The 25,779-nt window shown below is 38.8% G+C and overlaps 1 protein-coding gene across 30 annotated transcripts in view; it reads left to right on the top strand.

Annotated features, from left to right (window-relative positions):
- The window catches only part of HUWE1 (HECT, UBA and WWE domain containing E3 ubiquitin protein ligase 1), a 150,797-nt gene that overhangs the window by 72,047 nt on the left and 52,971 nt on the right, over window positions 1-25,779 (top strand). For all 30 annotated transcript variants that reach the window (XR_010139019.1, XM_063721242.1, XM_063721235.1 and 27 more), the window contains 14 exons: window positions 5,200-5,257; window positions 6,410-6,586; window positions 9,268-9,513; window positions 10,607-10,740; window positions 11,453-11,547; window positions 13,792-13,983; window positions 18,667-18,883; window positions 19,450-19,572; window positions 20,453-20,690; window positions 21,426-21,656; window positions 22,991-23,113; window positions 23,615-23,710; window positions 24,299-24,568; window positions 25,582-25,734. Coding sequence is in view for 29 of the 30 variants with exons in the window: in XM_063721242.1 (XP_063577312.1) it covers window positions 5,200-5,257; window positions 6,410-6,586; window positions 9,268-9,513; window positions 10,607-10,740; window positions 11,453-11,547; window positions 13,792-13,983; window positions 18,667-18,883; window positions 19,450-19,572; window positions 20,453-20,690; window positions 21,426-21,656; window positions 22,991-23,113; window positions 23,615-23,710; window positions 24,299-24,568; window positions 25,582-25,734 (2,353 nt within the window). In the remaining variant the exon portion in view is untranslated. The remainder of the gene's footprint in view (window positions 1-5,199; window positions 5,258-6,409; window positions 6,587-9,267; window positions 9,514-10,606; window positions 10,741-11,452; window positions 11,548-13,791; window positions 13,984-18,666; window positions 18,884-19,449; window positions 19,573-20,452; window positions 20,691-21,425; window positions 21,657-22,990; window positions 23,114-23,614; window positions 23,711-24,298; window positions 24,569-25,581; window positions 25,735-25,779) is intronic.

Raw genomic sequence — 25,779 nt, 5'->3', positions numbered from 1 at the left:
CTTGGCTAATTTTTGTATTTTTAGTAGAGATGGAGTTTCACCATGTTGACCAGGCTGATCTCGAACTCCCGACATCAGGTGATCTGCCCACCTCGGCTTCCCAAAGTGTTAGGATTACAGGCGTGAGCTACCGCATCCGGTCAGGAAGTGCTCATTCTTAAAAGCTGTTGATGAAATTGAATCAGAATTTGGTCCATCAAGTTAATGGACTTTGCACAGAGACCTTATTTTCCCTTTGTTGATTTGATATTCCACATCATTGACTGCTTGATTTTTTTCAGGCACGTGTGAAAAACAATGTACTTTTGAAGCCTGTCTCCTAAGAAGTCCTTAAGGGGTGTGTGAGGATTCGTTGTTGCTTGTTGTTTTTTTATTTTTATTCATTTTGTTACTATCTGTTCATTCCAAATTAATTAGAAGGCTTTGGAATTTACTATATGACTGTAAACAGTCAAGAATTGACTGCTTAGATGGAAGCAGGGAGTTTGCTTAAAGGCTACTGATTGGTAGGGGGTAGTCCACCAGGCTCTTTGAGCAGTATTCACCTACCAGGGATGAACTGTAACTCTATACCTGTAACTTTTAATCACCTGCATGCTGAAAATGGGATTGATCTTTCTGGACAGTCGTGCACTCGCTTATATAAGAAGTGGTCTTTTAGTGTGTAGGTAAGTCATTCTGAGAAAAGCTTGAGCATTTTAGGCACAGATACGAATGCATTTGAGCTGGTCCTGAATGGTACCTTGGGACTTAAAATTTAAGGTGGAGTAGACAACAGGAGCAAAGGCCTAGAATCCGAAACTGGTATGTCCTCTTGGAACTCTAAATAGTAATGAGCCTGTAGGTGTGAAGTGTTTTAAGGAGAGGCATTAACTACTAAGCATATTGCTTTGTTGAACAGATACCTTACCCTGTCTGAGAAGGCAAACCTATCTTCATTCTAGCAGTATCTTTTGTTCTCTTTTAAATGTTCTTTTTCTAGAAGAGGAGGACACCCTGGAAAAAAGCACGACATGTTTTTTGTAGACGAGTCTTAGTGCTTCCTTTGTCACACCCTTGAATATCAGTGACCCTACTGGAGTGGAGTTCCTTTTCCTGACTACAAATAAGGGAAAATTTTAAGGTGTAGGTGGTGGTGGTTTTAATTCAAGCTCATATATATTCATCTGCATGTGACTTCCCTACCTGGATATTTTCCAGATGCCTTACATCTGATGTGCCCAGATTTCAAGCTGTCACAGTTAATTAGCACACTACCCTCATTTGTTTACCCTCCTTTCCTTTCTTGGGCTATCATGTATCACTGTGTTCTATCCACAGCCATCCCCATTCCCACATCACCTCCTTTTACATCCACCAGATATCTGTAAGGCCAGTTCAAATGTCTTATTCTTGAAGAAGGTTGGTTGGTTGGTTGGTTTTTTTACCTCCAAATGAGAAGTCAGTCTTGTGTTCTCCCAACAGTTTTGTTAAAATTGTTCATACATGTTAATGGTTTTCCTCACTCATCTATAAGCTCCTCAAGAGCAAGACATTGCCTCATTCACCAGTGTATCCCTATCACTTTGTATATAGTAGGTAGTCAGTAAGTTTGTTTATTGAAATGAATAAAGAGCCTTAAATTAAGGATTCCTGAAGTCTTAAATGCTTAGAGAGCTAGGCCTCATGAGACATGAATGAAAATGAAGAGAAATTAGAAATATAAACCCAGTAGCATTAATATTCTACCATAGTGATAGTTATATGTAACTTTTAAGATGCAGAGGACTCTAGTAGTTACTGTACCCTAGTATCAGTAGTTTTCTACATTCTGGATGCTCATCACTGCCTCATTTGCATAATCCAGGAGTCTCACAGATGTTGACACATACATTTTTTCACTTCTGCCATCTTCAGAGGCCTAGATTGGGTCACTAAGTAAATTATTAGGGAAGGAAGAAAAAGCAAGAGACTGTCTAAACTTAGCTTCATTTTGAAAACCACAATATATTAACAGCAAAAGTTCTTTTTATCTTCTATCCCAGGCAATTGTTATAGGGGAATTGTGTACTTTCTCACAATATGGTGAAAGGGCTTAGAAAGATTTGGAATATATGTCACCCTTCTCCCCAGAAGTCTTGTCCATCCCTTCCCCCACATCCATAGTTCTTCAGTGGAACTTCCGAATTTCTGTTTCCCATGCTCTCATCTGTTTTCCAATGCCTTATACACACATAAAATGATTAACTTTTATCTTTATTTTATTTATTATTATTATTTTTTGAGACAGAGTCTCACTACATCACCCAGGCTGGAGTGCAGAGGCACGAGCTCAGCTCACTGCAACCTCCGCCTCCCAAGTTCAAGCAGTTCTCGGTCTTTAGCCTCCTGAGTAGCTGGGATTACAGACACGTGCCACCATGCCTTGCTAATTTTTGTATTTTTAGTAGAGATGGGGTTTTGCCATGTTGGCCTCAAACTCCTGGCCTCATGTGATCCACCCACTTCGGCCTCCCAAAGTGTTGGGATTACAGGTGTGCACCGCCGCACCTGGCCAATTTATCAGCAGTTTAAATTCAGGTATGATTTCCATACAGATTTTACATTTCCAGTTTCCCTGCCCAAAATTGAGGCTGTTACTCATCTTACTTCTGTCATCATATTATTATGTCTATTCCAGAATATTTTTAAATAAAATGATCATATAAAGTCTTATGTGTATATTATATCTGATGTATATACCTTCTTGTATCTAGCTTCTTTGTTTGATGTGTTTTGGAGGTTCATCCATGTTATTGCATCTGTCAGCAACTTGTTACTTTTCATTGCTGAGTAGTATTCTGTTATGTGATAATTGTATAGTGATTATCCATTTTCCTGTTGATGGACTTGAGTTTCTGAGTTTTTTCCAGGCTTAGACAGTACCCTTTCCTTATTTATTTATTTATTTATTTTACAAAATCAGCAGCTAGTGTTTGCAAATGGTGTTTGTATTTACTCCTGAAATACATGGTTTTGTGCTCGAGATTTGGAGTAAGGAAACTTAGGCACTATAGTCTACGCCAAATACGTGGGGTGCCTTTCTACATTCAGACTCACCACAAGTAGTTCTAAATACCTGTCTTTTGCCCCCTTTCTTCTGCCTTCTGAATTGTTTGATCTCAGAAAATCTGATATTGCTGGGGATGATTATACTTGCCAGTAAGTAACCAGGGTTTGTAGTTGGTGCATCATGGTTCACTTTGTGGTTGATTCCATTAGTGTGCCTAGCTTACCACCCACCACTCATGAGCAGCTTGAAAGAAATGGACTATATAAAGTCTTTGTGATCTTTAGAACTTGAATAGCAATTGTCTGGAATTTAAAGGCAATGAGTGCAGAGACACAGTTGTTCCCTGAAATGTGGCCCACTGGGAGAGCTCCTTTGTCAGAGTCAGCTGTCTCCTCAAAAGCTGGAGGAAGCACCTGACCATCCCCCCACCCCGAAAAACCCCATATACATCATACTATGACACTAAATTGAAATCCTCCTTTACTTTTGATGGGGGCATGGGCTGGGGCTCCACCATGGTAAATACAGAAAATTGACCAGAGTTTGGGAACGTGTGTATGTTTGGAGAAAGGGAGAGAGACAAGAAGTTTAGAAGGACTTTTCTTGAAATCAGTTGGTAAGTTGAGTCCCGTTGGAAAGAGTTGATCATTTTGATTATTCCTGTACGGCTTCTTGGGCCTGAGAGCCAAAAGATAAGGGTAAGGAGAAAAGTGGTTACTGAACAAATTTATTCCTGAAATTATATTAAGAACCACTATTGGTTTTCTTTCCTCTCTGTTCTTCTCCCCAGTTTCCATGTAGCAAATGAAGGGGGCATATAGGTCTCATTTAATTTTACTACTTAGGCTCTTTGCCATCATATCTGGCTTCTTCAAAGGGTTGGGTGTCTCTGGGCGGGATCCACACCTGCACTCCTTATCGATAGAGGTGGATCTATAGGTAATTGATATAAGTAACATGGAATGCTGCAGTGGTTCTGAGGAGGAACTTAAAGAAAGGTTTGTGGTCTTCTCATGGAATCATTTCAGTCTTGCCTTATAGGTATACTCTCTTTCTACAAAGTTCTTCCCCACATTTTTCATTGAGGAGGTTCACAACATCCTACCCAAACCTGGTTCTGGGTATTTTTGTCACTGAAGTCATTCATAATGCCTCTCCACTCTCTTTTCCTGTTCTGTATTCTGCTGCCAAATGTTCTTGTGCCTGGCAAATCTTCGTTTACATTTTGTCTTGCTCAAAGATGAGAACTACTAGCTTCTTGCCAACTTTCTTGTCTTCTTCCTCTACCTCTCCCTCTGTCTCTGCCCCATCCCACTCTCCTGCACCCTGTGCCCAAATCTGTTTCAAGGGCCTGTGTCCAAAATGCTCCATTTTCTAAAGTATTTGTTCCTTCCTGGGGTTTATCTTAGAGGTATGTTTTGTTTCATCACAATATACTATATGTGTAGTTTTTTGCATTGAGCTGCATTTTCTGCAGCTGTGGCATGTTGTAGCCTTCTCATCTGCCGTGCAATATTGAAGCAACTGAAAAGACAAAAGACCTGATCAGTTTTTTGATAGTTCAGGAACTGTCATGCTGCAAATACCAATTGTTAGGGAAGGGAGGCCTCAGGTGTATGAATCTTTGAACTAAATTAAATTCTGTTTCCTACTCTCCATAACTTTAAACGTGATGCAGAAACATCGTATGATGTTTAAGTGTTTTTTTGTCTAGCCTCTTTCTTCAAGCAAATGTTGAGTCTTTTAATTGAACTTATTTTTAATGTTTTCATATGGGTAAATTTCCCCAACAGTAGTTTGCCAAAGATAGGATAGCTTCTCTTGTGATGTATACAAATGTTGAGTTTTTAAAGGCTTGGTTTTCCCCTTTATGCTTTCAACCTTAGTCACGCTTGGAAAGGTAGATTCAGGATTGATTTCAGCTGTTTTTTTCCTGCGGTATATGAGTCTAAAGGCTCATCTCTACCACATAAGCCTGGGAAGTAAAGGCTGCAGTGAGCCATGATTGTGCCACTGCACTCCAGCCTGGGTGACAGCAAGACCCTGTCTCAAAAAAATAAATTAATGAATAGAAAAAGGCCTAGAATTTTATACAGTGCCTCTTCCTCTGTTCTCTTAATATTGGTATTGTGAATTTCTGTGTAACTCACTGTTTTCTCCCCTAACAGGGTTGTTGGTACAGAGGAACGTATTCCTATTCCCCTCATGGATTACATCCTTAATGTGGTAAGATTGAACACAGGGCAAACTGAGTAAAGATGTATATGTGCTTTTCTGGAAAATGTGTTGCATTATCAGAGTCCAGTAATTACTGTATTCATTTTAATTGGAATCCTATTAAGAGGGGAAAGATGTGCCACTCTTTTGTTTTTGTTCTAGACTGGTTTGCCAGAAATTAGCCAACACGATCCCCATTATTTTTTATTCCAGATTTTTTTGTTCACTGTTACCATTCTCCATTAGAATCCAGACAGGAATCTGTAACAGGTTTTGTTTTGCCAGTCTAGTACAGGCTGATCATCCCAAATCCAAAATGCTCCAAAATTTGAACCTTTTTGAGTACCAACATAACACTGAAGGGAAATGCTCACTGGAGCATTTTCAGCCTGTACTGTATAATGCAAATATTGAAAAATAAAAATCTGAAACACTCATGGTGCCCAAGCATTTCGAATATGAAATATACAATCTGTGATATGTTTTCCAAATGTGTCCAACATATATTTTCCCCCTTTTTTCCCATTGCTTCCTGAGTGTCTCACCAAAAAAGTGAAGAGTTTGAATTTTCCCAGAATTGTTTACCAATAAGGCAGAGACCTCTTAGCATTTGTTTTAGCCTACTAATCACTTCCAAGACTTCCAGAGATAGTTTGTCTTGTGCCTGTGTGTTTATTTGCCCACATTTTACTTTTTTACTCTTAAAAAAATTCTTTGTTTGAAACAAACTCTTCCAACAGTTCAGCGTTTCATTTGCATTATGTGTTTCATTTGCATTATAAGCACATTTGGGGGAAATTTTCCATGATGTTTGCGTGCAGGAGAGAGGTAGGCAAGGAGCACTAAATAGCAAATTAAGAGATTAGACATGATTGTACCACTAATTCATAATGTGGCCCTGAGCAAGTCACTTAACTTCTCTGTTATCTCGAATTATCTGACTCTTGGTGTGCTTGAAAATGTAGATTGGACAGAAATCGTAGATATTCTTTACTTCCTGGATGTTTTAGAATCCGTATCATACATCTGGTTTATCTGAGGTTTTGATACTCTAGAAAACACTGATATCATGACTAGAAGGCTACCCTATCCTTATTCCAGGCTGGCCTTTTAGTTCCACCTGTCAGGCTCTAACTTCTTTAAAAAATTTTTATTACCTAGATGAAATTTGTGGAATCTATTCTGAGCAACAATACAACAGATGACCACTGCCAGGAATTTGTGAATCAGAAAGGACTGTTGCCTTTGGTTACCATTTTGGGTCTTCCCAATCTGCCCATTGACTTTCCCACATCTGCTGCCTGTCAGGCTGTTGCAGGTGTCTGCAAATCCATATTGGTAAGAAGCATCTGGCCAAATGTTTTCATTTCTTTCTGGAAATCAATTTTGCAATACTTCTGTATATATGTTTTTACTATGGTCTCCCTTCAACTAAAAAATAATGAATAAATTTGTGTTATGTTGTATAAGTGAATTTTGTGACTAATATATAGTGTGCCATGTTATTTCTCATTGAACAAAGTATTTTTTCTTTGTTCATCAGTTGGGTATGTAGTTCTACATCATTAGAGTTTATTGGAGGGAAAAGTGTATCTCCAAGAAAGCTTTTCTAGTTGGGTTTTATTAGTACCTCACCCTTCTTTGTTATAGGTGCTTTTTAAACACATTTTATGTTTATGGTTATGTTTAACCATGTGTTTTCCTCCCCTTTCAAGCTTGGTAGTCATGTATTTTAAGCATAATTGACATGTAGTTCATTGCCGATATTTAATTCCCCCCTTTTCAAGCCCGATAGTCATGTATTTTAAGCATAATTGACATGGTAGTTCATTGCTCATATTTTGCCAAAAATGAAGCTTCTTTATTTTTTCATAGTGGTAAACTACACATAACATGAAATGTACCATCTTAACCATTTTGAAGTGTAGAGTTCAGGAGTGTTCCGTGTATTCATATTGATGTGCAGCCAATCTCCAGAACTCTTTTCATCTTGCAAAAATGAAATTCTGCCATTGAACTTCTCATCCTCCCCTCTCCCCAGACCTTGGCAACTACCATTCTACTTTTTGTCTCTAAATTTGATTACTCTAGGTACCTTATGTAAGTGGGATCATAAAATATTTTGTGTGTGTGACCGGCTTTTTTCACTTAGCATAATGCCCTCAAGGTTCAACCATTATGTAGCATGTGTCATAATTTCCTTCCCTTGTAAGGCCTAATAATATTCCATTGTGTGTATATACCACATTTTGTTTATCCATTCATCTGTTGATTGACACTTGGGTTGCTTTCACCTTTTGGCTGTTGTGAATGATAATGATGCTGTGAACATGGATGTACATATAACTCTTTGAGACTCTACTTTTAATTCTAATTTTCCCACATCCTAGCCAATACTTATTTTCTGTTTTTTTGATAATAGCCATTCTGGTGGGTAGGAAGTGTATCTCATTTTGGTTTTCACTGGCATTCCCTAATGCTTAGTGATAATGAACATCTTTTCATGTGCTTGTTGTCCATGTATATATCTTCTTTGGAGAAATGTCTATTCAAATTCATTTTTCTTTTTTAATCGTGTTATTTGTTTTGTTGAGTTGTAAGAGTTGTGTATTCTTATACACGTATTAATACCTGATACTAATTTCTTCTCAGGTATATGATTTGCATATATTTTTCCTGTTCTGTCAGTTGCCTTTTCATGGTTGTCTTTTGATTCACAAACATTTTTAATCTTGATAAAGTCCAGCTTCTCTTTTTTTGTTTTTGTTGCCTGTGTAAACACCTGTGTTTTTGGTGTCGTGTCCACAAAACCATTGCCAAATCCAATGTTTTGCAGCTTTCCCACTGTGGCTTCTTCTAGGAGTTTTATAACTTAGCTCTTATATTCAGGTCTTTAATCCATTTTGATTAGATTTTTTATATGGTAAAAGTCTGTCTTTTCCTATTGCATGGTCTTGGTACCTTTGTCAAAAACATTTGACCATATATATGTGAAGATTTAATTCTGGGCTCTCTATTCTATTCCATTGGTCTTTATGTCTGTCTTTATGCCAGTATCACAGTTTTGATCACTGTAACTTTGTAATAGAAATCAAAAAGAGTGAGACCTCCGAAAATTTTTCCCCAACTTGTTTTGGCAATTTGGGGTCCCTTAAGATTTCATATAAATTTTAGAAGGGATTTTTCTATTTCTGCAAAACAAAAACAAAAAACAGCATTGGAATTTTGATAGTGATTGCATTAAATCTGTGAAACTCCTTTGTTAGCTGGGCTGCAGAGTGATAAGTAATTCCTGCTGAATGAGAAATCCATTTGCTTACAGACTTGGAAAGATCCATAATTGTGACGTTACTTCATTTAGTTTATTTTGTTTTACTCTTTGAAATATTGAATTAAATGCTCTTCATCACAGAGAGGGGGAAATATCCTATAAGATGCTGTGGAAGGATAGATAGATTTATTTAAAGCCATAGGAGGGCACATGATTTCTCCTATCTTTGCATGGCAAGTGATGGTGTTTTATTGTCAGATTTTTCTCCAGACTTGAGAGGAAATCACAAGGGTCGTATAATCCTTGGGTTGTCTGATAAAAACAAATTGCCTACCTGATTCCTATCTCAGAATAATCTCTCGTTTTAAGAAGAAAAGAACAGTGTAATAGTGACTCACTTCCATGCTTTGGAACTTTGCCTAGCATTGTTTCCTATCGAGCAAAATTTGGAATTAATCCTATAGTGTAGAATCCTTGCTGTAACAGTATTCAGTTTGACCATCATAAGCTTTTAAGTGTTACTGGCTCACCAAGTTTGAAAGTAGTGTGTTGCTCTAGAAAGAGATGTTAAGGTATGTTGTACCTGACTTCATACTTGGGTTCCACCATTTACCAGGTGAGAGACCATGGCCATATCTAAAATCTGGGAGACTTCCATTTAATTGTCACTTCTATTGTGACTATTAAAAGACGTGATGAATTTGAAGTTCATTGTATATTAACACTTTAATTATTCTTCCTGTTTCAGACACTGTCACATGAACCCAAAGTCCTTCAAGAGGGTCTCCTTCAGTTGGACTCCATCCTCTCCTCCCTGGAGCCCTTACACCGCCCCATTGAATCCCCTGGGGGCTCAGTGTTGTTGCGAGAACTGGCTTGCGCAGGCAATGTTGCTGATGCTACCCTCTCGGCCCAGGCCACACCTCTGCTGCATGCACTCACTGCTGCCCATGCCTACATCATGATGTTTGTTCATACTTGCAGAGTTGGACAGGTAAAAATAACCTTAGGGGTGAACATATTAATTTAAAGGCAGTGAAATATCTAGGGCATACACCTAGCAGGGTTACTGTGCTTGAAAGGAGGTCTGCCTGAGGTAGCAGCTAAAAGAACAGTCCAATTTAGGATGAGATTTTTTTGACTGTCAAAAAGTTGAGTGACTGTATAATTTATTATGTGATGAAGTGGACTTTCTTGAGAGCGAAACATGTTATTACAGACAAACATCAATTGGGTATTCATTTGGCCTTAGTACTTTCTAATCTTTCCACGAGTCCTTATAGGTCTGATAATGGGATGGCATAGGTAGGACATTTTACCAAAGAACATTTAAATCAATAGTAATTAACAAATTACTAAAAATTTTCTACATATCAAATGTTTGGCCTGTAATCCATAATCCATAGTTCCAGAAAGAAGGCATTTTGTGTATGTCCTCGCAGTTTTACTACATTTATTCCTCAGATAATTGATTCTAAAGATTAATGGTATCAACATTAAACAAAACAGGGTTCAACAGCCCTGTTTTATGCTATTGAGCAGGAGTGTGTTCTCTGTTCATTGTGAATCGATCAAATCTGAAGTTTAAAACACAATTATAAAGGATTTAGAAAATTAAATTACTTAACAAAGCTTAGGGATTGATTTTTATGACTTTTCTTTATTAAATGAAATAAAATGAAAATGAAACATTCAAGGAATTAAATAAATCTAGGTATTTACTGAAGTAAAGAAATTGAATGGAAATAATAACACCCCTACCAAATAATTTAGAAAGTAAGTAGTTAGTGAACCTGTAAAACCATTTCTTTGATTCAGAAAAAAAGAATAGCCTCTGATGCCTTTCTTTCACTTTATAAAAAACAATGAGAAGGGATGTTGTGGAAATAGTTTGTAAATATTGTAAGAGGATACCTTGTGGAACTGTCGTCTTGAATGTGGACATTTTGATGAGATGGATAACTCTGAGAATAAGCAATGAAGAAAAATCCCTTATCCTTATAAAACTATTGAAGGTCGATTTTTTTTTTTTTAAGTATAATTGTTCAGAGAACATCCCAAAGGTGAAATTCTTGTTATGATTGCAGAGTGAAATTCGTTCCATCTCCGTAAACCAGTGGGGCTCTCAATTGGGTCTGAGTGTTTTGAGCAAGCTGAGCCAGTTATACTGTTCCCTGGTGTGGGAAAGCACTGTCCTCCTCTCTCTCTGTACCCCAAACAGGTAAGAGAATGGCTCTCTCTTATTACTTTGTTATCTAAGTTCGGTGAGCCTGGAGGATTGCTTTGGTTGGGGATAGGAGGGTATGGAAGAGTTCAGAGGCCTCCTTGTCCTTCCCTCTTCCCAGCCTAGGAACTTGATGACAAATGCTTTGTCATCATGGTAGATGTTTAAAATGTGTTTCTGTTATTAGCCAGATACAAAAAATTGAGTTGTGGCTGGACACCGGTGGCTCACGCCTATAATCTCAGCACTTTGGGAGGCCAAGGTAGGCAAATCAAGAGGTCAGGTGTTCGAGACCAGCCTGGCCAACATGGTGAAACCCCATCTCTACTAAAAATACAAAAAATTAGCTGGGCGTAATGGCAGGCGCCTGTAATCCCAGCTATTTGGGAGGCTGAGGCAGGAGAATCGCTTGAACCCTGGAGGTGGAGGTTGCAGTGAGCCCAAGATCATGCCCCACTGCACTCCAGCCCAGGTGAAAGAGTGAGACTGGGTCTCCAAAAAAAAAAAAAAAAAAAAAAAAAAAAAAGAATTGGAAAGCTTGTGGGGTGCTACCTCAGCAATTATAGATGCTTTATTACATTCAGTTTAACCTACCTGCTATAGGAGGGATAGTGTCAGCCAAGCAAATTAGAGACCATTTACAATATAAGAGGTGAACTATAAGTATATATATATGTATTTCTTTTGCTCAGCATTTCTCTTTTTGCAGCCTACCATCTGGGTGTGAATTTGGCCAGGCAGATATGCAGAAACTGGTTCCAAAGGATGAGAAGGCAGGTACGACCCAGGGCGGAAAAAGATCAGGTAACTCTAAGAAACTAAAATGTTAGTCATTACTTCTGAGTTTTGTTCCTATGTCTTTATAGCTTTATTATGAAAATTTTTAGTTAGTTCTGTCATCCATAGTCTAGTTTTCATCCTCTCACTAATTTTTAGTCATTTCTTCCATGAAAACATATGTACATAATGGTAAAATTTAGAAAATGTAGTTGAAAGAATTACCCGTATTTCTGCCACGAAAAAAAGAAACATTTTGGAAGTGCCTGCCCATCTTTTTTTCCTGAATATATTTGTCAGTGTCTTAGATAAAAACATTTCGTAGATCTCTTTCTTCACTTAATGTTAGGTACCATATAAAGGTACACAAATTAACTATTCCCTGTTAAGTTTCTAATATGCTATTTTTTAAAAATGAACATTTTTGTATCTACTTTTCTGCAAATGTAAAATTGATTCCTAGAAATTACTGTATCAGAGGGTACAGTATACTTTTTAATGTGGCTACTACAAAATTTAAATTATATATGTGTTTCATGTTATATTTCTATCGACAGTGCTATTTCATAAAGAAGATTGCTTTTATATTATCTCACGATAAAAATTCCAAATTTTGGCCGGGCTCGGTGGCTCACGCCTGTAATCCTAGCACTTTGGGAGGCCGAGGCGGGCGGATCACCTGAGGTTGGGAGTTCAGACCAGCCTGACAAACATGGAGAAACCCCGTCTCTACTGAAAATACAAAAAATTAGCCGGGCATGGTGGCACATACCTATAATCCCAGCTACTCGCGAGGCTGAGGCAGGAGAATCGCTTGAATCTGGGAGGTGGAGGTTGCAGTGAGCCGAAATTGCGCCATTGCACTCCAGCCTGGGCAACAAGCACGAAACACCATCTCAGGGGGAAAAAAAAAAAAAAAATTCCAAATTTCAGTAAGTAGAAATCATACACAATTTTCTGACTCTAATGCTACAAACCTAAAATGAATACAAGCAACTTTTCCAGAATGTTTTTTCTCCTGTGTTCAGTATCAATGAGGAAATAAAAAAGGATAAACTATTAAGAAAGCAATGAAGATAATTCTGTGTATAAAAATGCATCAGGCCAGGCACGGTGGCTCACGTCTCTAATCCCAACACTTTGGGAGACTGAGGCAGGTAAATCGTTTGAGCCCAGGAGTTCGAGACCCGCCTGGGCAACATGATGAAACCCCACCTCTACAAAAAAAATACAAAAATTAGCCGGCCATGGTGGTACGTGCCTGTAGTCCCAGCTACTAGGGAGGCTGAGGTGGGAGGATCGCTTGAGCCCAGGAAGTTGAGGCTATGGTGAGCCATGAGTATACCCCTGCACTCAAGCCTAGATGACAGAGCGAGACCCTGTCTCCAAAAAAAAAAAGTATCAGATAGGCTTAAAACTTGTACAGAAATTACTAGAAAGGGAAATTTCTAAGGAACTAATAAAGCTGACATAGGCTTAGAACCAACAAACAAGGACTTACATAGGACAGCTGGCTATTGTGAGGGATGGGATAACATTAATAAACTATAAAGAAACCTGACAAAATGAGAATCTCAAATTTAGTCAAAACATAACAAATTTAACTCAGGGAAAGAATAAATTGACTAAGAACTGAGAATGAAATTAGAAGAATTGCCTCTCTAACAGATATATTTTTTCTAGCAATTTATTTAACACATTTAACAAAAACGACTCAGCTTCTCCACAGTTTTTCTGGAATGTTAAGAGAAAAACTTGGTGACTTGTTTTATAAGTTTGCATAAACCTCATTCTTAGATCTAAGAGCATGCATATACCAAAGAAAAAGACACATGTCACATTCATATACATAATTCTTAAATGCTAGGAAATAAAATCGTCCAGTGGTAATCTGTGATGTCTAGTTTGAACTTAACAAGCTATAACATTCTAATAGGGCATCCACATTGACAGCATTGGGTACTGTGCACACTGTAGTCCATGTGAATGGTACCCCCTGGGTTGGGCTGTGCCTACAACAGTCTTCCAAGGTAGCCCTGGGTTAATACTATTCATATGCTGTCATTTGAAGATGTCAGCATTAGGTACGTAGAACTCCAGAGGAGCATATCAGTACAATATTTGGGTTGTGTTTTTGTTTTTCAAATTTAGGAAGCCATGGGAATTGAAAGAGTAACAAAAACCATAGGTAATCTTTGTCAGTACTTCTCAAGGAACCAGGTAAATGTTGGCTCTACATCGTCCTATTGCTCCCCTCTTATACATCTGTAGATGGGGAACAGGATGGAGCAGCTGGAAGTATGGATGCTTCTACCCAGGGCTTATTAGAAGGCATTGGGCTAGATGGTGACACATTGGCTCCCATGGAGACAGATGAACCTACTGCTTCAGACTCTAAGGGCAAATCTAAAATCACACCAGCAATGGCTGCCAGAATTAAGCAAATCAAGCCTTTGTTATCAGGTGAGTCATTCTCCTTTCTCCTACCTTTTCTGGCTTTCAGTCCCTTAGTCTTGAAACAGATTGAGTTGGAAAGGCTATGTTGTTTCACCTAAGGAAGTTTAAAACTTCTGTGACTCATTTTTAAGTGTCCTTTGTTGAGTGGCTGCTATGTGACAGGCTTTGTACTAGCTGCTACGGATACAGAGATGACAGAATCCCTTCCTGAGAGCCATATCTACTACCCTCCCTTCTTTAAATTTCTTCCTCCTACTTAATCTTCAACTATTGCATATTGTTTCTGCTCCTTCCATTTCACTGAGATGTCTCAGCAAGGCATCTACAACGTCCTTGTCCTAAGTCCCTTCTCACTTGTCTGCAGCATGGTAGTTGACCCACCATCTCCATCTAGAAATATTCTTCCTTTGGTGTTTGTGTTATTAAGCTATCTTGATTCCCTGATAACTATCTGGCTCTTCCACCTAGTCTTCTCTTTTTGTGTTCCTTGAACATAACTGGCAAGAGACATAGTCTGATAGGTGTTTTATATTAAAGTCACTTTGGCAGCTTTATTGAGACTGTATTGGCAGCATACAAAACTGCATTAATGATTTGCACTGGTCTGTCTTTGCCCTTTTTTTCCCCTTTAATGTAATACCAATGTTTCGGAACCTATTTGTGTGTTTGTAAGTTGTCGTCACTTTCTGGCACCTTAATATAGAGGAAAATGGAGACCTAACTTATAGGAATCTGGGGCCCTTCGTAAAAGCAAACAGAAAATGGCCTTTGGTGTTTCCATTTGTTACCTCAAATTCCCATTGCATTTTACATTTTACTTTTAATTAGTTTAATTCTCCATTTATTTTAATTTGAAAGTCTACCAACATTACCTTCAAAGGAAAATTGACCATGCAAGAAGATGTTCATATTTCTCTCTCCTTGCTTTGTCATATTTCTTTGATCTTGGAGCATTCAGAGGTTTCTGTGTGGACCTGGTCCATATACTGTTTCTTTTTGGTTACTGGCCTTTTGCCATCCTCTTGTCTTTGGACTACCTTTAAGCACTTTGCTATCTGTTCACCTGAAAGCAGTGGTGAGAAAGTGTAAACCCAATGATTGGATTCATTAGGTTTTCAAAGTCTGGGTATACCCATATCTGTAGCCTATTCCCTAATTAGGATAAAGAAATCTTAATTTGGATGTAATAGGAAGAAGAAAGGACTGTTTCCTTGTTCCTATACTGTATACATTTGAGCTTATTACTAAATTTTAGCAGAATATGTAACCTAGGCTCAAGTAGAGCCTATTTTTACACAATGAGTTTATACGTGCATGTATATCCTGAAAAGACATAGATTTAACCCTTGAACAACATGGGAGTTGAGGCAACTCCTCCACGCAGTCAGAAATCATGTATAACGTTTGACTCCCCAAAAACTTAACCACTAATAGCTATCTATTGGCCAGAAGCCTTACCAATAACATAAACAGTCGATGGACACACATTTTGTATGTTGTATGTATTATATCCTGTATTCTTAAAGTAAGCTAGATAAAGGAAAATGTTAAGAAAATCTTAAGAGAAAAATATATTTACTATTCATTAAGTGGATCATCATAAAGGTCTTCATCTGGGTGGTCTTCACATTGAGTAGCTGAGGAGGAGGAAGGAAGTGGGGGATGTTGGTCTTGCTGTCTCTGAGATAGCAGAGGCAGAACAGGTAAAGGAGGTAGAAGGAAAGGCTTGGTGTAACTTTGTGGAAACACACAGTACTTTCTTTCTGACTGGGTTGCTTTTTCATTTCTCTAAAAATGTGTCTGTACAATACCAATTTTTCTTCCACCGTTTGCTTTAGTTTCAGTGCCCGTATCATAGTAAGGTCCACATCATAAAAGAAGTCAAAAGTATTCTTTAGTAATCAGAACCCTCTGCCAGATTGTCTTATGTCACTTTGGTTCCTGGCACTGCTTCTACGTCTTCTTCTTCATCATCTGGTATTGGTTCAGGAGCACTCATCTCTATCAAGACGTCTTCTGTTACTTGCTCTGGTGTGGTGTTTATTAGCTCTTGAATTTCACTAAGATCCATATCCTGAAATTCTTCACCCATCATCTTTTTTTGCCATATCCACAAACTCGTGATTTCCTTGATTGGCGCTGTCATAAATCCTGTTAAGTTCTGCACAATATCAGGACAGTTTTCTCCAACAGGAATTTATTTCAGGCTTGATGGCTTTTTCTGTGGCAATGATGGCATCTTCACTGGTGTAATCCTTCCAGACTTTCGTGATGTTCCCTCTGTCGGGGTTCTCTTCCACAGCATTAACAATCCTTTCCTTAGAGTACTGTGTGTAATAGCCTTAAAGCCCCTTATGACTCTCTGATCTAGAGGCTGAATTAGAGATGTGGTTTTGGGGGGCAAGTAGACCACTTCAGTGCCTTTTGTGTTGAATTCATGGGGCTCTGGGTCACCAGAGGCATTGTCTAATGTCAAAAGAACTTTAAAAGGCACTCCCTTACTAGCAAGGTACTTCTGACTTCAGAGACAAAACATCCAATGGAACCAATCCAGAAAAGGGGTCTTGTTGCCCAGGCCTTCTTGTACAACCAAAAGACCAGCAGCTGGTAGTTTATCTTTCTCCTTCAAGGCTCGGAAGTTAGGAGCTATATACGTAAGGGCAGTCCTGATTATAAACCCAGTAGCATTTGCACAAAATAGTGGAGTGAGTCTGTCCCTTCCTGCCTTAAATCCTTCTGCTCACTTCTATTCCTTACTAATAAATGTCCTTTGTGGCCTTTTTTTTTTTTTCCTTCAAAATAGGGCACTTTTGTCTGTATGAAAAACCCTTTCAGGCAGATACCCTTTCTCAATGATGTTCTTAGTGGTGTCTGGGAACTTATCTGTTGCCTGTTGGTTGTCAGAAGCTGCTTCTCCTGTTATCTTGACATTCTTTAAGCCAAACCTCTTTCTAAGATTATCAAATTATCCTTTACTGGCTTTACATACTCCAGCTTTAGATCCTTCACTTTCCTTTTGCTTTAAGTTTTCATATAGTGATTTCATTATTTTCTTGAATTGCATTAGAATCTATAGATTTGTCTTTATTATGGCAATCCTGTACCCACGTAAACGTGCATTTTCAATATGAAATAAAAAGATTTCACAAAAATGCAAGGTTTTCAAGCCTGCTGGTGTAGCTGCAGCAACAGCTTCACTAATTTCCTTTTCTTTGTTTTACAGTGGTCTTTACACTGAATTCATTTTTCCTGAAGTGGTGGGCAATCTGCAATCCATATCAAATAATTCAACTTCTTCTTGAAGTGTCATGACTTTTCCCTGCTTCTTGGGAGCACTTCCAACATCACTAGTGACACTTCATATGGGGTCATAGAGTGACCCAGGTTTATTCCAGGTTTACAGTATTGCGGTAAACATGAAAAAACAATGTGAGAACCATGGGAGATCACTACACAATTTCCTGGAGAGATGAACTGTTCATGTAGAAGTGCTTAGCCTCACACAGTGTTTTAAGCAGATTGTGGCAACACTTGAGCTCACCACAGTATCAGCAGGTCATGGCTACAAAATTATTACAGAGTATAATATGTACTAAATTTTATCCAGTTATTCAATACTGCTCATTTACTGCAAATGGCACCGTGTATAAGTGTATGTGCATAAGTGTGATAAATATTAAATTTTTATAATTTGTGTATATTTTATGGTAGTAAATGATAAAATAGACTAGTATCTACATATATTTTATGCATTTATGACATACCTAACTTTTTGTTAATTTTTCAGTATTTTGAGGCTACATGTTTCATCTGGGAGTTTTTTCAAATTGTCACCAATCTCCAAATTTTCAGTATATTTATTGGAAAAAAATTCACACATAAGTAGACATCTATAGTTCAAAACCTGTGTTGATCAAGCGTCAACTGTACTTTGATTCAGACCTACTAGCCCTTCTTGTCTCTGAATCATGGTGAAATAACGTTTATTTTTAAAATGCTATGGCAACATTTTCATTTATGATTTTAAAAGTATATTTCATTGTAGAAGTATAAAAACATGAAATATTTGAAGAGGAGCTGGAAAGCACTCAGTTTTTTATGTGTTTTCTTTTACATATGTTTATATTTGTATGCTGCCTTTTCTTTGTTCAATTATATATTGAAAAGCATCCTATGAAATGGAAAATTTGAGATGTCATAATCTGCCTAATTCCTTAAGAAGCTAGTTGTAAAAATTTTCGTGCTTTTCTTAGTTTTTTTTTCTTCTGGGACTACATATTTTTTGTTGTGATCAGACTATGTATATTGTCAGTGATCTTTTATCTAAGTGGCTAATCGTTTTTGGCATTTTTAAAGTTTTCTGTAGGCATTTTAAGTGACTTTATCATCCACTAGATATCATTTAACTTAAATATGGTTTCAATTTATGTTCCTCTAGCAGTAGGAGTGCTTGTCTTTTACATTTGATATCTGTTGAGTGCCACATATCTGTCTCCTACCGTCAAAAGTGGCATTTGTTCCTTGTGGGACTTCCTTTTTGGATTATTGAATGTAGAACAAATCCAAGTGTTAACTAGGGGTTGTAGGAGGAAGTGGTGAGTCATAAAAATATGTTAATGGTAATATGTCTGTTGTAATTAAACCATGCTGAGAATACCGTACAGTCTTATTCTGACTTCTGGGTTTCAGCTTCCTCCAGATTAGGCCGAGCACTTGCTGAGCTATTTGGACTTCTTGTTAAACTTTGTGTGGGATCTCCTGTCCGCCAGAGAAGGAGCCATCATGCTGCCAGCACCACTACAGCACCGACACCTGCCGCGCGATCAACAGCCTCAGCTCTCACTAAGCTCTTGACTAAGGGGTTATCTTGGCAGCCCCCACCATATACACCTACTCCCCGATTCAGGTGAAGTTCAGCTTGAGATTCAGGGACTAGAAAGTTACAATAAAAAATATGTAATTTGTTCCTATACTACTTAAAATGGAGAGTGAGCCACTGAATTTGAGAACTTGGAGGTCCCTTGTTTACTCTAGAAAACAAAGTGTAAGTTACTTGTTTTGGTTGTACCTAGTACAGAACATGGGTAATATTTTAAGTATTTACAGTCAAACTGCATTTCAGTAGTCTTATATAGGTAGTATCCCTTATCCAAAATGCTTGGGGCCAGAATGTGTTTTGAATTTTGGAATTTTTTGGGTTTTGGAATATTTGCAGAATACTTATCAGTTGAGCATCTCTAATCTGAAATGCTCCCATGAACATGTACTTTGAGCGTCACGTCGGCAATCAAAAAGTTTCAGATTTTGGAACATTTTGAATTTTCTGATAGGGATACTCATCCTGTATTCTTTAGTAGGTGGGAGGCGTCACTTCAGTGTGTAAATTTTACTCTTGCCTTTTACATGAATTTCCTTTTGCTTCTGTCTCTGCTTTACAGAAGGTTAAAGTTTTGCCTTTTTTTCCACTTTCAGGCTGACATTCTTCATCTGTTCAGTTGGTTTCACATCCCCAATGCTGTTTGATGAGAGGAAGTATCCCTACCACCTCATGCTGCAAAAATTTCTCTGCTCCGGAGGCCACAATGCTCTTTTTGAGTAAGAATCTAGTTGCTTCACAGAGGAGCATTTCTTGGAGTTTGGTCTTTGCTGTGTGCCTTCCCAGCCCACTGCCTTTAAGTACCCTATCTTGTAACAGTGGGATATATAGAAATAGCTATTGGTTGTATCCTTCAGTGTTCTGGGAAGTAGCCATGTTTGTCTCAATTTACCTTGGAGGGTAGGATTTAGCCTCCCCTAGAGTTGTGTTTGTAAGGGTCTCTGCTTTTTCTCATGTGGCTTCCAGTTCCAAGTACGGGTTTTTAAAATAGGTTTGTCTTTTTCTGTTATTTCTCTGAATATAATTTTTCTGCTTTTCTTGGTCAGATGATTTCAAGGTGAGTTTCACTGGTTTAGGGTTTTTTGTTTTTGTTTTTGTTTTTTTGAGATGGAGTCTGGCTTTGTTGCCCAGGCTGGAGTGCAGTGGCGCAAACTCAGCTCACTGCAAGCTCCGCCTCCCGGGTTCATGCCATTCTCCTGTCTCAGCCTCCCGAGTAGCTGGGACTACAGGCACCCGCCACCACGTCCAGCTAATTTTTGTATATTTAGTAGAGACGGGGTTTCACTGTGTTAGCCAGGATGGTCTCGATCTCCTGACCTCGTGATCCACCCACCTCAGCCTCCCAAAGTGCTGGGATTACAGGCGTGAGCCACCGCGCCCAGCTGGTTTAGGTTTTTAAGACTCTAAAAAGTAAAGGAGGAGAGGCGGAACAAAAGAAAAAAATAGTATAGCTGAAAACTGTTGGACAGATTAGACGTAATAGCTCTAAGAAGAGGGACGTGTAGTGCCAATATAGAGATTGGGAACCTTTTAGATGTAAACCCCCCTTGCCAGGGTAAAATACTAATATTCTGTCTACTTTTCCTTATTTGAATTTAGAACTTTCAACTGGGCTCTGTCCATGGGAGGTAAAGTTCCTGTTTCTGAGGGATTGGAACACTCGGACTTGCCTGATGGCACAGGAGAATTCCTGGATGCTTGGCTTATGCTGGTGGAGAAGATGGTGAATCCCACCACGGTGCTTGAATCTCCACATTCACTGCCTGCCAAATTGCCTGGAGGTGTCCAGAACTTTCCCCAATTCAGTGCACTGCGCTTCCTTGTGGTAACTCAGAAAGTGAGTATTCAGTATTCTAAAATCAAAAGGAATTTCTCATGCTGAGTAGTTCCCACTCTATTTTGTCCTGCTTAATGAAATAACATGCTTATTTAAGAACCACTGGATCCAACTCCCAGATAGGGCTGCCTTACGTAAGGGAATATAGACCATTTGAGAATTTTCTGTGATAAACATTTGAGCTGTAAATTTCAGATTGGTACTTTCATTAGGCTGTTCTTGCATTGCTATGAAGAAATACCTGAGACTGGGTAATTTATAAAGAAAAGATACTTAAGTGGCCCACAGTTCTGCCAGCTTTGGAAGCATGGTGCTAGCATCTGCTGGGCTTCTAGGGAGGCCTCAGGAAGTTCACAGTCATGGCGGAAGGTTAAGTGGGAGCTTGCATGTCACATGGCAGGAGCCAGGAGGTGGAGGGGGTGCTACACACTAACTCACTATCATAAAGACAACACTAAACAATGAGGGATCCACCCCCATGACCCAAACACCTCCAGCATTGGGGATTACAATTCAACATGAGATTTGGGCAGAGCAAATATTCCAAACTATATCACTACTTCAGGTTGAGTAAAATGCCTCTTCTCTGTGCCTCCTTAGACCTCCTCATGTTGGCCAGTTATTTTGTTGTTGGTACTAGTTGTGGAAGGACTGTTCCATAGGTCTTTAACTTAATCCTTCTGAGGTTTGAATTGAGGCAAAATGATTATCACACACTTTTCAAATTACTTACAGGCAGCCTTTACTTGCATCAAAAACCTGTGGAACCGGAAACCCCTGAAGGTATATGGTGGACGAATGGCTGAATCCATGCTGGCCATTCTATGCCACATCCTCCGAGGAGAACCTGTGATTCGAGAGAGACTAAGCAAGGAGAAGGAGGGGTCTCGAGGAGAAGAGGATACAGGGCAGGAGGAAGGTGGCTCCCGCCGGGAACCTCAAGTCAACCAGCAACAACTGCAACAGGTAGGGTGCTGGCCTCACACTCCAGGGTCCAGAGTTTGCACCCAGTGGAGTGTGATGCTTATGGATTTTCTAAGCTCACATACCACTGAGTCCCTGGTCACATTAACCAGGAGACAGTTTAAATTTCCTCCTTCTCTTAGTATTTATTTTTTTTCTCCTGAGGGAAACTGGAGTATGGTCCTGATGCTCTACACAGGTAATACTCCTTTCAAGCATGTTGATGAGTATTCTCAGTAGCCTCCTGCTGCCTCAGTGGAGGCAAACTGTCCTCAGTTACTTTCTGGTTAACCTGTAAAGAGAATGGATATTGTGAACCAGATTTATTCTCCAACAAGAGCTTTCTGAAACCTTAGTCACCTACAAAACTTTTGTTTTCACTTGCAAATAAAATGTATAAGGGGCATTTTAAAAATTGGGAGGCCAGAAAGAGGGGAGGGGAAAGGCATGTAAAGTCCTGCCACTTCCATCTCATAGAGCATTTTAAGATTTTCTTCCTGGAGTTTGTGTGTATGTGTATTAGCTTTATGTCTAGAGTCCTGTTCAAATCTGTCTACTATATACACTTGTCCCGTTTTTTATCATTAAAGTAATAAATACTCTCATTACCAAATTTGGAAAATACAAGACTTTTAAAAGGCATTCGTAATTTTATCACACAAGATAGTCATTGTCTCCTTTTTCAGTCAGTCTTGTGCCTAATTTTTACATCGTTAACATCAAATAATACGTATGCTTGTATTGCTGTTATCAAGAACTTTTTTTTACTAATTGGTCATTCTTTTATTGTTGGATGCTGATTTTCTTACAATTTGATGTTTTAACACTGTGTTGTATAGTTTCCTTACGTACCAATCCTTACATACATCTCATGATTGTTGCCTGGTAGTAGAATAACTAGGTCAGTTTTTCAGGCACTTGCTCTGTTACCAGTTTGTTTTCCAGAAAGTTGGGACCAATTTATACTTCTTTGTATGAGTCTCAATCTTTTAATTATAATAACCCTGTTAATCAAAATAACCATGCATCCCCCCCAACTTTCTTAGAGGATGAAATTGAGAATCTTCTTGGCTCCTTACCCAATGTGTAGCTTAGAATGCTATAGAGGCACCAAACAGAAAGGATTGTTCATTTTACCTAATTGCCCTAGCTCATGAATGCTATAGAGGCACCAAACAGAAAGGATTGTTCATTTTACCTAATTGCCCTAGCTCATAAATGCTCTCAGCTCAGATGAAGTTAGAAAAAGTTATTTCCATCTTGAAAATGTTCCTTCCTTTTAAAAATGTATTTGGATTTCCCTTATGTGATTCTGAGCCCTTGCATTCTTTATGTAGCTCATGGACATGGGCTTCACAAGGGAACATGCAATGGAGGCACTGTTGAACACCAGCACCATGGAGCAGGCCACAGAGTACCTTCTAACCCACCCTCCTCCAATCATGGGAGGAGTTGTTCGGGTAAGTTGGCTCAGGAGCAGTGATTTTCCAGGATGTTGGTTTGACTGCTGAAGTCCTTTTTCCCCTTATTATTCTGTCATTGGTCTTCCTTTCTATAAACTGCTTCTCATTTTCAGACATGTCCATGCCAGTATTTTCTTTTCATAATAACAGAAGTTTTCTATCCCCCAGCAATACGAATTACTATACTTTGTTTGCAGAAGAACCCCCAGTCACAAAACAATAGAAGAGGCACACTTTTCTAAGATGTAGAATAGATGGTCACATTGAAGCCCCCTTCCTATACTTAGTTTTACATGTGATTTTCCTCATCTGTTCTTGTTTGTAGTAACCACATAAGCCTAATAGGGTTTGACTTATACAAGAGCAGCATTTTGAGCCCCTTCCTCTCTCTTTAGCTTGAGCACAAGATGTCTGATTCCCTGTGAGTTGCGGTGGTCTTGTTGGGTTTCTTTGTTTTGAGTGTGTATCCTTACTGGATATTCTCTTAACACTCTGTAGGATCTCAGCATGTCTGAAGAGGACCAGATGATGAGAGCAATTGCTATGTCTCTGGGACAGGATATTCCAATGGATCAAAGGGCAGAGTCACCTGAGGTAACTATAGGACACTGCATCCTAAAGGGCTTGGCACATGAATCTTAGTATTCTGTGAACATTCTGCTAGTATTGCAAACAAATTGATACAATTCAAATCTAAAGGAAGACATGAGAAGAGTACTAATTCATCCCAGCTTTGCCATCCGTCATTGAGCTACCTTGTATTGACCTGAAGCTTTAAGGGAGGCATATGAAGCATTAATCTTTATTGTCAAATAAGAGACCCAAAGTGTACTCAGTAGTGCCATTAGGCCGAACTTGGCTGTATATTCCTAGGTGGCAGTTACTTTAATTTTCCCTGCTGGCACAGAATATAGAACAATGTCTAGAAATGATTTTGCGGGAGCTAGTATAGAATTGCTACAAGTGACTTGACAGTGAAAGTTGTTTGAAGCGTCCCTCCCTTCTACCTTCCCTGTCTTGCCTTAAACTTTGTGGCTGCCACGTCCTGGATGAAAGTATCAACTGCTTGAGGAGAAGGTTGAGGGTAATCATATGGTAGAGCAAAAACATTCTCAGAGTCTCTCTTATCTTTCCTCCTTCACCTCTCCTGTGTATTATTCACACTTCCTTCCCTGCTTCCAGGAAGTTGCTTGCCGGAAGGAGGAAGAGGAACGGAAAGCTCGGGAAAAGCAGGAAGAGGAAGAGGCTAAATGTCTAGAGAAGTTCCAGGATGCTGACCCGTTGGAACAAGATGAGCTCCACACTTTCACAGATACTATGTTGCCAGGCTGCTTCCACCTTCTTGATGAGCTGCCAGACACAGTATACCGTGTGTGTGACCTGATCATGACAGCAATCAAACGTAATGGAGCAGATTATCGTGACATGATTCTGAAGCAAGTAGTCAATCAGGTGAGCTCTCAAGGGGTCAGAAGAGGGGAGTATGTGAAGTGGTTTGCCTGCCTGTGTCAAAACCTGATTTCTGAAAAAGCATATTTTCATTCTACCTGATATGGGTATATTCTCTATTTGGATTCTTTCGATCTGGTAATCCTGAAACAGTGTATTAACTACATTGCACACACAAAAATGTCTTTAGAAGGGAAAAACAAAGCTCTCCTTTTCTACTTTTCTCTTAAAATGTCCAAAATGTGCCTCACCCTTGAGTCAGGTTCGTCCCCTGGACTAATACTGAATAAATGTTTTTTCCTGTGTAACAGCCACTTGAACAACTGAGTCCCCATCCTGATGAATACTTGTGAACCTGATATTTGTCCTCTTTTTCTTTTCTCTCATTATGAAATTACTGTATGCTAATTATAGAAGTGGGATAAGAAAGAAATTACCTTAAATCCCCACACCCAGATAGCCAGTTAACATTTCGATTGTATTTAAGTTACTGGAATCTTGTTTTATATAATGTTTCATTCTAGAAGCAGGGAAAGAAATTAAAAAAGGGAAAACTTTTTTCTGGGCTTTGTAAAATAGAACTTTAACGCACAACAACACAAGTAAAGGAAAACTGGATAAAACATTTTTTCACAGAAAGTTTTAGTGTCTATTTTTTAACAATAATTCTGAGAGAGAGATACAATGAAAGATTGCTGATGGAAGTGTAAGTTGATAGAACCTTTTTGGGGTTGACTGTATGCACCAGGAAGTTTTAAAATATTCATTTCCTTTAACTTAGATTTTAGGCTTCTTATTGTCCAGCCTAATAAAATAATTGTTTAGTGGTGATCCTTTAGTAGCATACATCTTTTGATATAGATTCTAAATCCGTATGGTAAATATGTTAGATTTACCTACCTTTCTTCAGTGAATGTGTTGGAGGCAGAGGGAGTATTTTAAAAGGTTGAGAATATTTTCAGAAACCTCATCTTGCTCTGCGGTTCTGTGACTTAACCCTTTTTTTGCTTTTCTAGGTGTGGGAAGCTGCTGATGTATTGATCAAAGCTGCTCTTCCCCTGACAACAAGTGACACAAAAACCGTGTCAGAGTGGATAAGTCAGATGGCCACACTGCCCCAGGCCTCCAATTTGGCTACTAGAATCTTGCTTTTAACACTACTTTTTGAGGTAAGATTTAGATCTTTGGGGCGAAAGAATTATCAAACACCATAT

Source organism: Pongo abelii, chromosome X, assembly GCF_028885655.2.
Source record: "Pongo abelii isolate AG06213 chromosome X, NHGRI_mPonAbe1-v2.0_pri, whole genome shotgun sequence".
NCBI classification, from domain to species: Eukaryota; Metazoa; Chordata; class Mammalia; order Primates; family Hominidae; genus Pongo; species Pongo abelii.
This window is presented reverse-complemented; position numbering and strand designations above follow the sequence as displayed.